At 36.2% G+C, this 14680-nt stretch overlaps 2 protein-coding genes across 3 annotated transcripts in view; one reads left to right on the top strand and one right to left on the bottom strand.

Annotated features, from left to right (window-relative positions):
• Positions 1–14680, bottom strand: part of alg10 (ALG10 alpha-1,2-mannosyltransferase) — a 117388-nt gene that overhangs the window by 12480 nt on the left and 90228 nt on the right. The gene's annotated exons all lie outside the window — the stretch shown is intronic.
• The window catches only part of LOC310719113 (copine-8), a 132296-nt gene that overhangs the window by 51662 nt on the left and 65954 nt on the right, over positions 1–14680 (top strand). Inside the window, exons 5-6 of one of the 2 annotated variants that reach the window (XM_083528482.1) lie at positions 3475–3514; positions 13439–13515. In XM_083528482.1, coding sequence (XP_083384608.1) covers positions 3475–3514; positions 13439–13515 — 117 coding nt within the window. Of the gene's footprint in view, positions 1–3474; positions 3515–13438; positions 13561–14680 lie in introns of both variants that reach the window. The other variant, XM_083528483.1, reaches the window with a different exon arrangement.

Raw genomic sequence — 14680 nt, 5'->3', positions numbered from 1 at the left:
CATTCAACCATTAATAGTTATTTTTTTAATAGTCTGTAGATAAACAAAACCAATTCAACAAAAACCCTTTGCTACATTTAATAAAGTGATATGAACCTGATATTATTAAATTAGTTAAAAAAATTTTACAGTTAATCGTAATTTTCTTCATCTAGTCTGATGTATTTCCAAACTAACAAAATACAGTATCTCCTCAGTAGCACTGAATGTGTTACTTGACTAGTCTATGCAGCCTCTAATGGCTGGTTGGGTAAAGTGTGCCGTTTTTATCTGTGTCAGTGCAAATGAGTGCCATACTGTGAGCATTCAATAATGTAATATTTATAAATCAGAATGTGTGTGCAGGGAAGGAACATAAGAAATGTGTTTGCTCACCCTGGCCTCTAAACTACTACTTTTTTTTTTTTGCCTCATTACCACAAAACACTCAGAAATGTATTCAAGCAGCTGCTGATCTGCACTGACATTTAGCCTCACTATTGGATTTGTTATACAGTCCACAACTAGTCTTAGGACGTGTGTGTTCTTTAAATGTACAAGTTAGAATGTAAAGAAAATATCAAGATGTATTTATAGTCTGCACATATTGTCAGTAGAGGCAATAATTACCAAAATTCTTAAACACTTTCATTTTTTATTTAAATCATTTTAACGATCTAACAATAGATCTGACAATAGTAAAAATATACTTTATTTCTTCACTGAAAGGGTCAAAGTACTATCCAAGACCCTAATTTTAGTCAATTCCCATTTAACAGAAATCCGATCCACGACTACATGACAGCTTCTAGAAATTTCCTGGAAAAATGTTCCCTAAAAAAAGCGAATATGTGAAAAAGGGAAACTATATTACAATTAAAAATGTGAAACTATATAACACATACCAGACATGAACAATTAAATGGTTTATTTAATATAGTTCATCTAATAATTTCTAATTACTTGAATGGTAACAATTCACTGATCCAATTACGTTATAGAATATTGTGTTATGGCATGTTGGTTCAGATACGAAGACAAACTGTAATATTCGTATCAACTTAAATAAAGTGAGTAGGATAGTGACAGCAGGAAATGTCATTGTATCACAGCACCAGCATAATGGGTTTGCTCCTCAGCAGGGCTTTGAATTGACTTGATCAAATAAGGTTGGAATGGACAAAAACTAATCATGTGAATGGAACTAAATTCAGTCACGCAGAACCGATATACGTATTTGAATTAAGTTCATTAAATGAGGCCGAATGACACAGGATGTGCAGAGATAGACCTCAGAAAAGACTAGTGCCCCCTTTTTACTGTTACATTGTATGCAAGTGCTCTTTTGGTTAGATTGTATAATTTGGATTTACATCATTGGTGCAAGGTAAAATTGGCATATTGTGCGCTTATATCACCAACTACAGATTGAAACAAGTGACAAACAATACCGGATAATATCTTTTATACCACAGGCTGCAAGCCAAGGCACAGGTTTAATTTAATGCTCTAATAGGTTGTTGTTTCTATAGTAACAGGGACTTTTATAGCTGAAGTTCTATGTACTGTAACTGAGGCCTAATAATAAGTGTATCAGAATATGTGTTGCTTTTTAATGAAGGAAAATGAGCGGCAGTTGTGCGGGCAAAAATACCTTGTTGGTGAAAGAGGTCAGAGAAGTATAACCTGTCTGTTTTTTGCTGGCAGAAAGGCTCTACAAATAACCTCTAATTTCTGGATAGCTGAAGATTGGGAAAAAAAAGACCAGATTATGAGTTTCCAGTCGTCATCTTTCCGATTTCAGTGATCTTTTGCCCTCAGAATCCTCAAATTCCTGTGGAGTAGGAATAGAAGTAAAAGTGTTGAACCTGATGTTTTATTGTCGTGAATGTTTTTTTTTTTTTTTTTTGGTCCATTTCTATCAGTTTAGAAAACTCCTTTACATCTCTCTCAGCAACAAGGTATTCCCACCTGTAGGACTACCAGTAAGTTGATGCATGGGTTTGTGCATATCTCTTGAGACTGTTGTGTTGGCAAATCACATGAGATCAGCAGATTCTAAGATAATCAAAACAGCTTGTCTGCTATTAGCAAACACGCCACAGTCTAAATCTCTAGGATCACATTTTCCACCAGGCTGGTATTTGTTGTGAACCTTTGTGCTTTGACCAGTATCTGCATGATTTTTATTTTGCGTTGGATAACTGCATGAACGATAGTGGTAGGGATTTTGTAGTTCTTGGTGAGTGTGTACTTGCATTTGATATCTATATCTTCTGAAGAAACATGATCTATGTAATGAATGGACTAGTCTTAAAAACTGGATGCTTTTTTGTCTACCCATAGACCTGCACGATGCCAAACACACACACACACACACACACACACACACACACACACACACACACACACACACACACACACACACACACACCTCTGTGGCTATGGATCTCTATTACAAATTGGATAGCAGTGAGTTTAAATCCAAGTACTGTCAACCTGCCACTGTGCCACTTCCAACCTAACCCTCATTGAAAAAAAATTAATAAATGTAAATGTAGATCACAGACAGGGCACAAAGCTAACCATCTACTATTACTACTGTAGTGGCACTCCTACTTTAAAAACACTGTGTTATTATGATAATTAGGGCAGTGCAAAAAAATCAAACATGTCATTTTGTGGTATGAGATGATGTACTTTTTTCCCACATAACTATGTGTGTAACACACTTGTGCACACTCGGGAATGCAACCAAACAAGACAGCAGAGGAAAAAAATAAAATAAAGAGGCAAAAATGACTGAAAAACAAATGAAAATCACTGTGTGTGAGAGTCTGTGCAGATGAAAGCAAACAGCAGGCTTTTATCTCAAAATGTGATGTGGAGCATCTAAATAATGACAATAAGCTTCTATTTCATAGTTTACAAACCTAGCATGTCATCTAAACCCAATTTTTTACAGCCTTTAATCTTGCTGTATTGTATTTTCTTGCGTGCACGATCATTGCAAAACCAGATTTTATTTATTTTTTTTATTGTAAGATTAGTTTTTAATTTGTATCCACATTAAATCAGTCTGAAAACAGAATGCCTTTTCCATGTTCTCAAGTGTGAAATTACTTGCCATAGTTTTCCAACTAAATCATGATGTTCGGCGAGGTCAGCCGAGTGTGTCTTAAGATGATGAGGCGTGACATAAAGAGATTGTCTCTTCAGATCTTAATTGTGTATGAATCATCATCTGGTTAATGATCTACCCAAAAAAGACAAAGTTTTCAACCTCTGTTTTTTTTCCTTTTTTCACACTTTCTTTTGTCTATATAAACACAAAAGATTAATTATCTAATATCAGTGGTTCAGACTTCATTATTCGGGCTGAAATGCATAAATTTAAAGATTTTAGAGAGAGAATTACTTCTGTATTTTCATTATCATTATATGATATGAAAGCTTTAGTGGTGACTGAAATTCTTTTCCTTCTCCACTCTGCAGGTACGATGTGGACTCAAAGAGCACCAATCTTTCCAAACATGTGAGTATACCATTGAATATCAGAGCTAAATTTGAATCTTCATTGATTTGTATATAAGGTGGGATAAATAAACTACACACATTCACGTTCTTGGAACATTGGGGACATTTGACCTTTTCAGCCAAATGTGGTTCCAATGAACAATCTGAAGGTCTATCAGTTTCTGTGGAGGGTTATACTCAAGAACAATGAAGATGGATTTGGACTGTAATTAATCTAAACAGTCTACTACAATGTGTTAGGACTACAGTTGCCATGAGCAGTTTTTGCATTCAAGTGTCAATCAGCGAACACTTAATAACCGCAACAATGATGGAACCTTTCCAGCCAAATGTGGTTCCAATGAACAATCTGAAGGTCTATCAGTTTCTGTGGAGGGTTATACTCAAGAACAATGAAGATGGATTTGGACTGTAATTAATCTAAACAGTCTACTACAATGTCTTAGGACTACAGTTGCCATGAGCAGTTTTTGCATTCAAGTGTCAATCAGCGAACACTTAATAACCGCAACAATGATGGAACCTTTCCAGCCAAATGTGGTTCCAATGAACAATCTGAAGGTCTATCAGTTTCTGTGGAGGGTTATACTCAAGAACAATGAAGATGGATTTGGACTGTAATTAATCTAAACAGTCTACTACAATGTCTTAGGACTACAGTTGCCATGAGCAGTTTTTGCATTCAAGTGTCAATGAACACTTAATAACCGCAACAATGATGGAACTATGAAGAATAGATATTTGGTTTGACCCAGATCAGTATGGGTTCCCTTTTGAGTGTGGCTCCTCTCAAGGGTTCTTCCTCTTAACATCTCAGGGAGTTTTTCCTTGTCTACTGTGTCGCCACTGGCTTGCTCATGAAGGATAAACTCATAAGGGCTAAATGGGACTGATATGGACTGATTTATAAATGTAAAGTTATTTAAAGTAATTTTTATAGTCTATTTAATTGTAAATTATCTATTTTATTCTGTAGAAAAATGACTTTGGGACAATGTCCATTCTTAATAGCACTGTACAACTGTAACACAACACAACACAACACAACATAACATAACATAACATAACATATAACATAACAAGAATTTAATTGAAAACTGGTACTTAAATTACACATTGAGTCATGGCTTTATTTTGCCCACTCTACTCCACTCCAACCCAATCCAATCCAATCCAATCCAATCTAATACATCCATGTTATCTATCTTAATGCTTTTTTCTACAACTATGGAGTAATGCACAGGATTATTACCCTACCAGAAGGCCCAGGCTTTAAGATGTCTTAAGATGTTGCTTTAAAATCTTTTGAGAATCTCCTTGATTCCATCTGCACCCATCTCTTAATCAGCAAACCCCAAACAACTGCCCCATGATAATGCCATTTCTATGCATCAGAGGTGGGATGATGTTCTTTGAATTAAATATATTCCTTTGTACATAGCGCTAATCATTATGGCCAGTTCAATATTTTTTTTTTCCAGCAAATGAATCATTTATCCCCTGCTCCAGTTGTCACTAAAAATGTATTTGTTCTTAATGTGAAAAAAAAAAAACAATAACGATTTATTTTGTGGCATGCGAATAGCATTAAGAGTTGCTCTTAATCATAAGTGCTTTCCATCAGTTTTAATACTGCTGCATATTCACCAACAAAAGCAATAAGTGACCTTGTGTTACAAATATCTGCTATGGATGTGGATGATTTAGTTTCTCCACAGGAGGTTTTAAAAAACCTCATTACCGAATCTGTGCTTACTAAACAATCATACAGCCAGGGCTGTGTCATCTGTATGTCATCATCTTGTAGTTTCCAAATCATGACACAACAAAGAAAACACAGACCCACAGGGCATAGGATGCTCTCGAAATACCAGACAAACCCGGGTCATGACTGCAAAAGATCACCATGTAAAACAATGTCAGTAACATGAGAAGTCATGTTGTTTAAATAAAGCCATTCTTGCAAGAAATTAGGATATATCTACCACAATACTAGAAACAGATAAATAGATATTTGTAAGTACGCACAACAGAGGTGGCAGAAGTACACAAATCCTTCACTTAAGTAGAAGTACAGATACTTATGTTTTAAAATACTCGGGTAAAAGTTGAAATTCTGAATATTCTTTTTTACTCAAGTTAAAGTAAAGAAGTTTGGGCTCTGACATAAACTTAAGTTAAAAGTTTTAGTGTCACTCTGGTAATTAGACTTCACGTCATATTAATATAAAGCTGTCAATCGACTAAAAATATTTAATCGCGATTATTCGGCACGAGTTAACTCTCGATTATTCGCAACTTAATCGCACATTTTTATCTGTTCTAATGTTCCTTAAATGAATACTTTCCGATTTTTTTATACCCCAATCAACATGGGCTTGGACAAATTTTGATGCTTTATGCAAATGTAAATTTATTACTAATATTAATAAACAAAACTCAACATAGAGCATGAATACAAAATATCCTTGTAAATGTCTGTCTGTTTGCAGCACAGCATTTTGTTGTTATTATAAGTGTGTACAAATAAAAATATACCCTTTACAGATTCGAATGATGTGTTGTTCTTATCTGTACAATCAAATAAGACATTAATTTAAGTTCGTTTCAATGTATGGGGGAAAAATGCCACGAAACGTGTCTGGGGGTAAATTGTCGATTGTGCGCATCATGGCGGATTTTGGTGCTGATTTGAGACTTGGCGCATCAGTAAAATAAATGTTTACTGATTAAAAAGAATTTTTCGGTGTTCATTTATTTATTTTATATCTGAGTAAATAAATAGGACGGTGTGAATAATCGTTTTGCAGGTTTTACTTTCACCTCTTTTATATTTATTTATTTGTATTTTTTTATTATAAAGGGTCAAACAGAAATGCGCTCTGCATAATCGCACGTTTAATAAATCCGTGCCTTTAAAATGAATTAGCATTTTGACAGCCTTAATTAATATATTAATACAAAACGAATTAAAAATTGAATGTATCCAGGCTGAACATCCACCATATAGAGCACAAGCAAAGAAATGATGATGATGATTAGGATGGTCAGGTGATCATAAATGTCTCTGTTCTCAGTCATGTTACCCCCATACTTCTTGTTACCTTTTGCCATGCTCATTGTTTGCTTCATAAACAAGCCTACGTCTGTGGTGAGTGAGAGCCAGGAAATGATAAACCAGTGGTAGATTGAAAAAGCTGTGCAAAGACAGGAAATCGGTTGATGGCTGAAAACGGCGTGCAATCAGCAAGAAAGAATATTGACATTTCACCAAATAAATTAAAGCTAAAGTAATGAGCCTGGTTAAAAATGTAAGAAGTAGAAAGTACAGATATTTGTGTAAAAATGTAATGAGTGAAAGTAAAAAGTTGTCCAAAAAATAAATAGAGAAATAAAAAAGTAGTAGTTTCTTTTCGGCTTCTCCCGTTAGGGGTCGCCACAGCGGATCCTCCGCACGTTTGATTTGGCACATGTTTTACGCTGGATGCCCTTCCTAACGCAACCCTCCCCAATTTATCCGGGCTTGGGACCGGCACTAAGAGTGGCTGGGGATGGTTCCCTGACCGGGAATCGAACCCGGGTCGCAGCGGTGGGAGCGCTGCATCTTAACCACTAGACCACCAGGGGACCTTAGAGAAATAAAAAAGTACTGATACAAAATCAAATTAAATACAGTACGAAGTATTTTGTTGTTTTGTTGTTGTTACTTTCCTCCTCTGATACACATAAATTCAGACACCTGAAGGGACGACAGGATAACAAAAGTCTGTACACTGCTAACAATTCTTGGAATGGTCTCAAATTGTATTATTCCAGTGAGGCACAAACTGCACAGTCGGCTTAAAATGCTTATGTTATAGTTAACTCAATTTAGGAACATGTGAATTAAATAATATCAGTTTATAATGCAAGCACACACGTCTTACGAGAGTTTGGATGGGAGCTAATAAATGTCTTTGTCAGTATAACCTAGTCATTGGTAATCAAGGCATGTCTTTTTTTAACCCAGTCTCAAATGCCACACTATACTCTGGCCTTTCGCAATGTACAGTAAGTAAGACGATGCAACTAACAGCAGGTCATGGCTGGTAATCTTGTGTTAAGATGGTGATCTGAAATCCATGTGGATTTTCTTAACAATTAGCTCAGAATTTAATCTATTCTGTTAAGAAAAGTAATGCTCAAATATTTGTTATAAAGTTATAGCAGATTTAGTTTAATATTGGCAATTTACGGCTGAGGCCATGCAGCAGACAAAGTGGCTAAACTGACCAACTGCTAGCTACCTGAAGGCAACACACAGGATTTGCCTGATGAGACAGTATCTGTTCCCTGAGTAAAACAAAAACAGAAAGTTAAAGCTCACACAATGCATAATGCTCACACTCAGAAATCCGACTCTAAATGGTGTCAGACAAAGCTGGTAGTCTTCCAAACTGTCTGGAAGAAAAGTGTGCTCAACAGTTATTGCTTCAAAATCGAATACAAAAAGAACAATTCCTTTTAGTACGGTAGCAAAGCTAACTTTAAATAAAACAGCAATAGAAGCACAGACAATAAAAGTATTATTATAAAGTACAATACAGTTTATAAAATACAGAATATTAATGTATCTTCAGACAATCTGATACCTAAGCTTACAGAGCCCACAGATATGAACATTAACAATCAGTGGCACAAATAGTATCTTTAAATTCAATGAAACATATTGAATTAACCTCAAAATCGTCAACATTTTAACATCATCTTTATGCAAATGTATGCATAATTAAGTGGTGTTTGTAAATGGATGTGGGCACTGATTTAATGAATGTTCACCTGTGTGTAATTGATGATGCACTATTTTTACTCTTTGTTTTCAGCAAATATGAGAATGCCAACCAAACAAAGGCACTGGCAGAGAAAATCATTCTGCAGTGTGCATGAGTGTAGAGGGTTTTTGTTTTGGTTTAAAGAACATATTTCAGTTTTAAAAAGGCCATGCTGAAAAGACAAGTCGGAAATAACCCCAAATAAATCAAATCGCACTCCAGCACCTGCCTCCCGAGTCCTTATTTTTCCCAGCCTTACTGAAGGTGTTACAATGATACGTGTACATGTTTTTTTGTTTTGTTTTTTGAAGAAAATACAACCAGAGGCTACCAGGCCTTTTTTTTTAATGATGAACTCCCTCCATTTGATGTACCAAAATCTGTCATCAGTGTGTTTATCAATCCATTGTTTAAAAAAACTGGCCTGGAATGTTTGCTTGCTCCGTATTTTCCCCTTTATTTTCAAAACTCTACAAAAGATCAGCAGTTAAGTCATGATTTGGATCTTATAACAGCATTAAATCAGTACTGGTTAAAGTACTAAATAATCCATTAATTGGCATCTAATCAGGTTTGTGTCTCTTTGCTAATACCTCTTAATCTCAATATATAATTTGATATACACATTCTTTTAAATAGACTGGAACCTTTTCTTGGACATAAGAGCCAAAGGCAGAAATGAACTACACAATAGAGTATGTTTTGAATAGTAGTATTGTACAATGATTTGAACAGTTAATATGATAAATTATTATTGTAAGAGATCATAATGTAAAGGTGCTGCAACTATGTTTTGATTTACTGTTGAGTCACTTGAATGTATACAGATAGATATTGTTTCCTTCATCCTAATGGAGCTGCCTTTGCACACATGGATACTGTCATGCTGAAATATGTTTGGGTCTTCCTATTCAAGTGAAAGAAAAATGTCATTCATCCAAAAACATCCTAAACCAAACACTTAAGGTATTCTTTTACACGGTTTTCACAATTCTTTTTTGCCTTTTCCATCACAAAGCTGGAGGCACAGGCAAAAAAAAAAAAAAAGGATTGTGAAAACCGTGTGAAAGAATACCTTAAGTGTTTGGTTTCAGCACTTAAAAGGCAAGGGCACAAATTACTAAGAATCCGCCTCTTAGCGTCTTGATAGCAAATTAAATAAAAGATGATTCAGTATGGGTGCTCATGGCAGACACTCTTTCACGCAATATATTATAATAGATTAATTCCAGTTTCGTACTATAATACATCATTTCCTAGAGAAATGATTCTGTTAAACATATTGTAATTCATCCACTTTAGAGAAAGTTTAGCATATTACAATTCATCCACTTTACAAGAGGAACTGTCACCCCATCCACCCCATCTATACAACTGAGTACATGTTGTGTCAGCCTGACTTAATTCCTGTCTTCTCTTGCACTGATCTAAATCATTATCCATTTCTCCATCTCTGATTCTGAAACATCGCTCCTGTGCATCTGTGCTGGTAGTGTTTACCCCAGGAGGGACACACACTCAGATAGCACTGAGGAGTAATTGAAAACATTCACAGACACTCTACTTGCTCGCTCAAGTCCCATGACTGCAAACAGCTTTCCCCAAATGATCCCACAAATCAGATATACGCTTTTCCTATTGCTTCTCCTACTTAGTCATCCTCTGCAATAAACACACACACACACACACACACACACACACACACACACACACACACACACACACACACAACCACGCAAAAAAAATCAATAGCATAATCGCAAGTCCAACTAGTAGAGATAAACCCCCTACATCCAGTCACTAACCTCCCAGGGATTTCACTCCACGCCGAACTCATTACCGGGATGTGTTAAAATGTGAGTTACTGTGCTCCCGGAAGCAGGTGAAAATTAAAGGAAGAAGGCTATAGGGATAGAGGAGCAAAGTATGTATTTATTCCTCTGTTTACAAGAGAGATGCCTCCATTCCTTTTTTTCTTATTGGATCTGTCGGACGGAGACTAGACCAGTAATTGTTAGTGCTCATGGGAATGGAGGAGTGTCAGCATTAACAGAGTTTTATAAATAGCTGTAAACAGCTCAGCAACGGGAGCGAAGCCTATCCTCTTCAACAAGCTCTATCCTTTCAGATGTACACAATGCCTGTAGCACTTCTTCTGAGGAAAACTTCATTAATGCATTGCTCTTATCATAGAATAGTTCAAGCTGCTTACTCATCTGTGAAAAAGTGTTATTTCACTTCTATTTACTGCATATCTTTTGACATAATAAGTCAAGCATGTGCAGCCTGCATGGCAAAACTGTGCATCAAACAGTCCATTTCGATAAACAGTACACAGTACACAGTACAATAAACAGTACATGTAACAGTACATTACATTTGGAAAGTATTATGTACTAGGGCTCTACTATTCTCAATAACCCCCAATCATCCCCTTTTTTTATACTTTACAGCAAAGTGAAATTCTTTGTTCACATATCCCAGTGATGTTAGGAATCTGGGGTCAGAGCGCATGGTCATCTATATTAGGGCACCTCTTGAGCACAGAGAGTTAATTGCCTTGCTCAAGGACCCAAGAGTGGCAACTTGGGGATACTGAGGCTTGAATTCCCAACCTTCTGATCAAAGCCAGAAGCTTAATCATTGATTTTAACAATGTAAAATTAAACACAAAAGTTCTCATTTGACTTAAACTCCTACAGAATACTCATTCAGATATGTTTGTTAGAAATTCACCATCTAACAATGAAAAGCATAACACCAAGTAATATCACACTGACAAAAAATTCAAAAATGTAACTTATTTTTTGTGTGTTGGTATTTAAGCATGAAAGGTGGAAGCTCAGTTTTTAAGGCTCAGGGTTACTGATCAGGAGCTCAGGGGTTCAAGCCCTGGTATCGTCAAGCTGTCATTCTTGGGCCCTTGAGCAAGGCCCTTAACTCTCATCTTCCCCAGCTTCCCGATCGCTTTGTATGCAAAGAAACAATTTCACTTGTCTCTATAGTGATATAGTGATAGTGATATGAAAAGTAAAAAGCACCTTTTTTTCTTTCTTTAATGCATCACACAGATTACCAAGTTTGTATCTCATATGTAACTAATAAAAACAAAGCAAAGTAGAATTGCTAAATTCTTCAAAAAGGGCACTATGCAGTCATACACAGTGTCGGATATGTCGTCTAGGGTATTTTTTAAATATTGGTTTAAAAATAAACCAGTATAATTTCAGAACCATTAAAGGGCAGTGTAGCATGAAAGTGGGGGTGAAGCTTCTTTTATTCTTAGCAGTTTGTTTGCCGAATAAGAACAGCTCCCAGCTCATAGCTCAGCATCCTAAATATGATGAAATGTGCTTTTCATCGCTCATGGGAGAAGAAATTTCTTTGATTTTTTTCCTTTTGTTTACTTGTAAGATGAGAACACAGTGTATGGTATGAACAGACACTGAAACATTTCCAGCTGTTTGATTTCATTCAGGTTACATTGTTAGTTACAGGTTATTACATTGGATTGTTAGCTTACTATTTTATTTGTATTTTTTATTACAAGACGTAACTTTGAGACACACAAAATATACAGGATACAATTGCTTACTTACTAAATAATGCAAATTTATCTTGCGATAACCCAAATACATGTGTAAAGTGTAAAGGTACATGTGTCTTTTACAAGGTTTATAATGTGAGAAGCAATGTGAGGTGTGAGGGACACATTCAGTGTCATTATTTGCTGTTTTACAGCTATTACATCCCTATGTGACATCACAAACAAATTCGCCAAATAAGGCACATACCATGTTCAAGACACATGCAAATGGCACCTAAAATGTTTATCTATCTCACGTGTCCTCCTGTGACCCGCTCACTTGAGATGGATGTCATTACTAGGTGTTTTAGTGTTTTAGGCATTCGTCTCTGGAGTCTGCTACTGTTCTTTCTTTAGACCAGGTTTAAAAACCTGACATCAGTTTGGAAAAACAGGATGAGTCGGTCTAAAATAACATGTGCTACATAGACAAAAATGGCAGTGTTTTGTGGAAAACGGCTGCAATGAAGCCATACTCTCCATGACCTTTTTCTATCTGTGCATCTCAACATTGACTTGATGTTTAATATCTGTCCATCCTTAGAGACCAAATTTGTATGAATTGTAGATCTTGACGAATGTATTCCAAATCAGGAGAAGAAATACAAACAATCACAGGAACACCTAACCCTTTGGCTAATCTGAAAAACAAAGAGGGAGTGCTTAGACATTTACATTTCAGATCCACGACAAAATCAAATCAAATAATAGTGCTAATTATTTATATGTTTATTTAATTATCCAATCAAATACTATAGTGGTTAGGTTAGTTTTAAGTTAGAGATTTTTTTTTTGTAATGTCTATGATTTGGTGTGGACTATAAGATCTAGCCAGCAATTATATATTTTATTGAATGAGACGTCTTTAAATCCCAGCAGTGCTTTAAATTCTGACACCTTCATTTTTTCAACAAACTATTTGTAAACAAATTTCTAGTCTGAATACATTACTACTGGCTGTGCTGCAGTGGCACACTTCATTAAATGTTAGTTAAACTTTCGTCACTTGATTCCATTTCCATTAGCTCATGCAGAAACAAAATCGTTGCCCCGTTTCCTCATAACCCTTTCGGCCTGCGTAGCCAACAGCCGCATATTGCCTTTGCCACTCGCACAGTTGCAGTCAGCCGCAGCTCATTACAGGCATGCTGGGAGAGCTGTGCGCCTGTCCTGTTGATCTCCACCTATGGTTTGCATCAAAGCTTCAGCTGTTAGAGAAGAGGTGAAGGCTGAATGTGTCCCCTTGCATTTCAGATCGGATCAAGGGAAGTAAAGAAAGCTACAGCACCCTTAATGAACAGCGAGGCCAAAGGTTTCATGACATGCTGCTGTGTACCTCTCTCATCCTTGCTCTTTTCATATATCGCTCCTTTGAACTGCACCGTGCAGTTAATTTACTGCCGCATCTTCCATGTTTATAGTGTTTTTAAGAACATGTAACATTTTCTTTTTTTCCTCTCTCTCTTTTTTTTTCTTACTTTCTTTCTGTCTGTCTTTCCAACTCTTAAATTCTCTCACTCTGCAGGATTTCCTGGGACAGGTGTACTGTACTCTGGGGGAAATAGTGGGCTCCCTGGGGAGTCGACTAGAGAAGCCTCTTGGGTAAGAACCAGCATGCCATGTTATCCTCTCCTAACACATCCACCTGTGAGTATTTGACCGCACCAACTACTTTAAAATTAGCTAAGGTCTCTTTGTGTGACAATGGATAGTTAGGGAATGCGTTGTTCCTTTGTCAGTGGTGGCAAATTTTGAATTTTAATCAAGGGAATGGATGAACTTAGATAATAATCCTACTTGTACTAGAGGAATTTGTAGATCACAGTGTTAATCAATCGACCATTTCGTATATGTCAATCTTAGATTCCCTTCATGACCTGGTAGATCCAACAGGAAATAGCTAACAATTGTGTCATTGGGTGTGTTATGTGCTAACAGTCTACAATGTCTGTGCAGGAGGATATGTTTATTGCTGGAATTGCTGTCAGCAGCTTATTATCACATATTGGATTTATTTTCATTCATTCCATGTCAGTAAGTGCTTTATTGCAGTCAGGGTTTGCTGTTAGTCTGGAGCAGGGAACAATTGATACAAAGCAGAAGTACCTCCTGAATAGGCAAAATCCCATCACAGGGCACCAAGCACACGCGCATTTACACATTCATTTACACCTAGTAGTCCACCAAGGTCACCTACCAATTATTGTGTGTGTGAGTGAGAGGTAGAGACCAGTGAATCAGGAGAAATGCTAACACCAGGAGAATTGGAAACTCTGCTGTGAAATACTGCATTTTTATTAAAAATTGTTTTTGAAAAAGGGACTCGTTACATGGTCCTGTCTATATTTGCAGTATTTTAAGGATATAAGGAAGGTAAGAGAGAAAGAGTACAAACTGTATTTGTTTTTATCTTAGAATTCGGTGTAGCATAACATTAATTAGCTGCATTAATGATGTCAGCAGAAGATGTTCTCGAAAGTGTAAGTGTAAGTGTTTGTGTGTTTGCGTGCACCAGAGCATGGATACAGAAGGCCAGAGTTCAAACTCAATAATGAGCTTTTGTCTCGCTGTTAATGCTCTTATTCGGTTCCCCTTTTTGTTAATTTATTATTCTTGTTACCTTATGATTCTTATACAATTCAAAATATTTGTTTCTATCGAACTTGTTAAAATGTTATTCTCAATATATATGAATTTGTATACCAGTAAAATTGCTTAATGAAGTAATGGAAATGAACTTGAATTCGGATTTCTGAGTACTGTGGGA

Source organism: Silurus aristotelis, assembly GCF_946808225.1.
Source record: "Silurus aristotelis genome assembly, chromosome: 24".
In the NCBI taxonomy this organism is placed as follows: Eukaryota; Metazoa; Chordata; class Actinopteri; order Siluriformes; family Siluridae; genus Silurus; species Silurus aristotelis.
The sequence above is the reverse complement of the archived record's forward strand: the minus strand, read 5'-3'. Positions and strand labels throughout refer to the sequence as shown.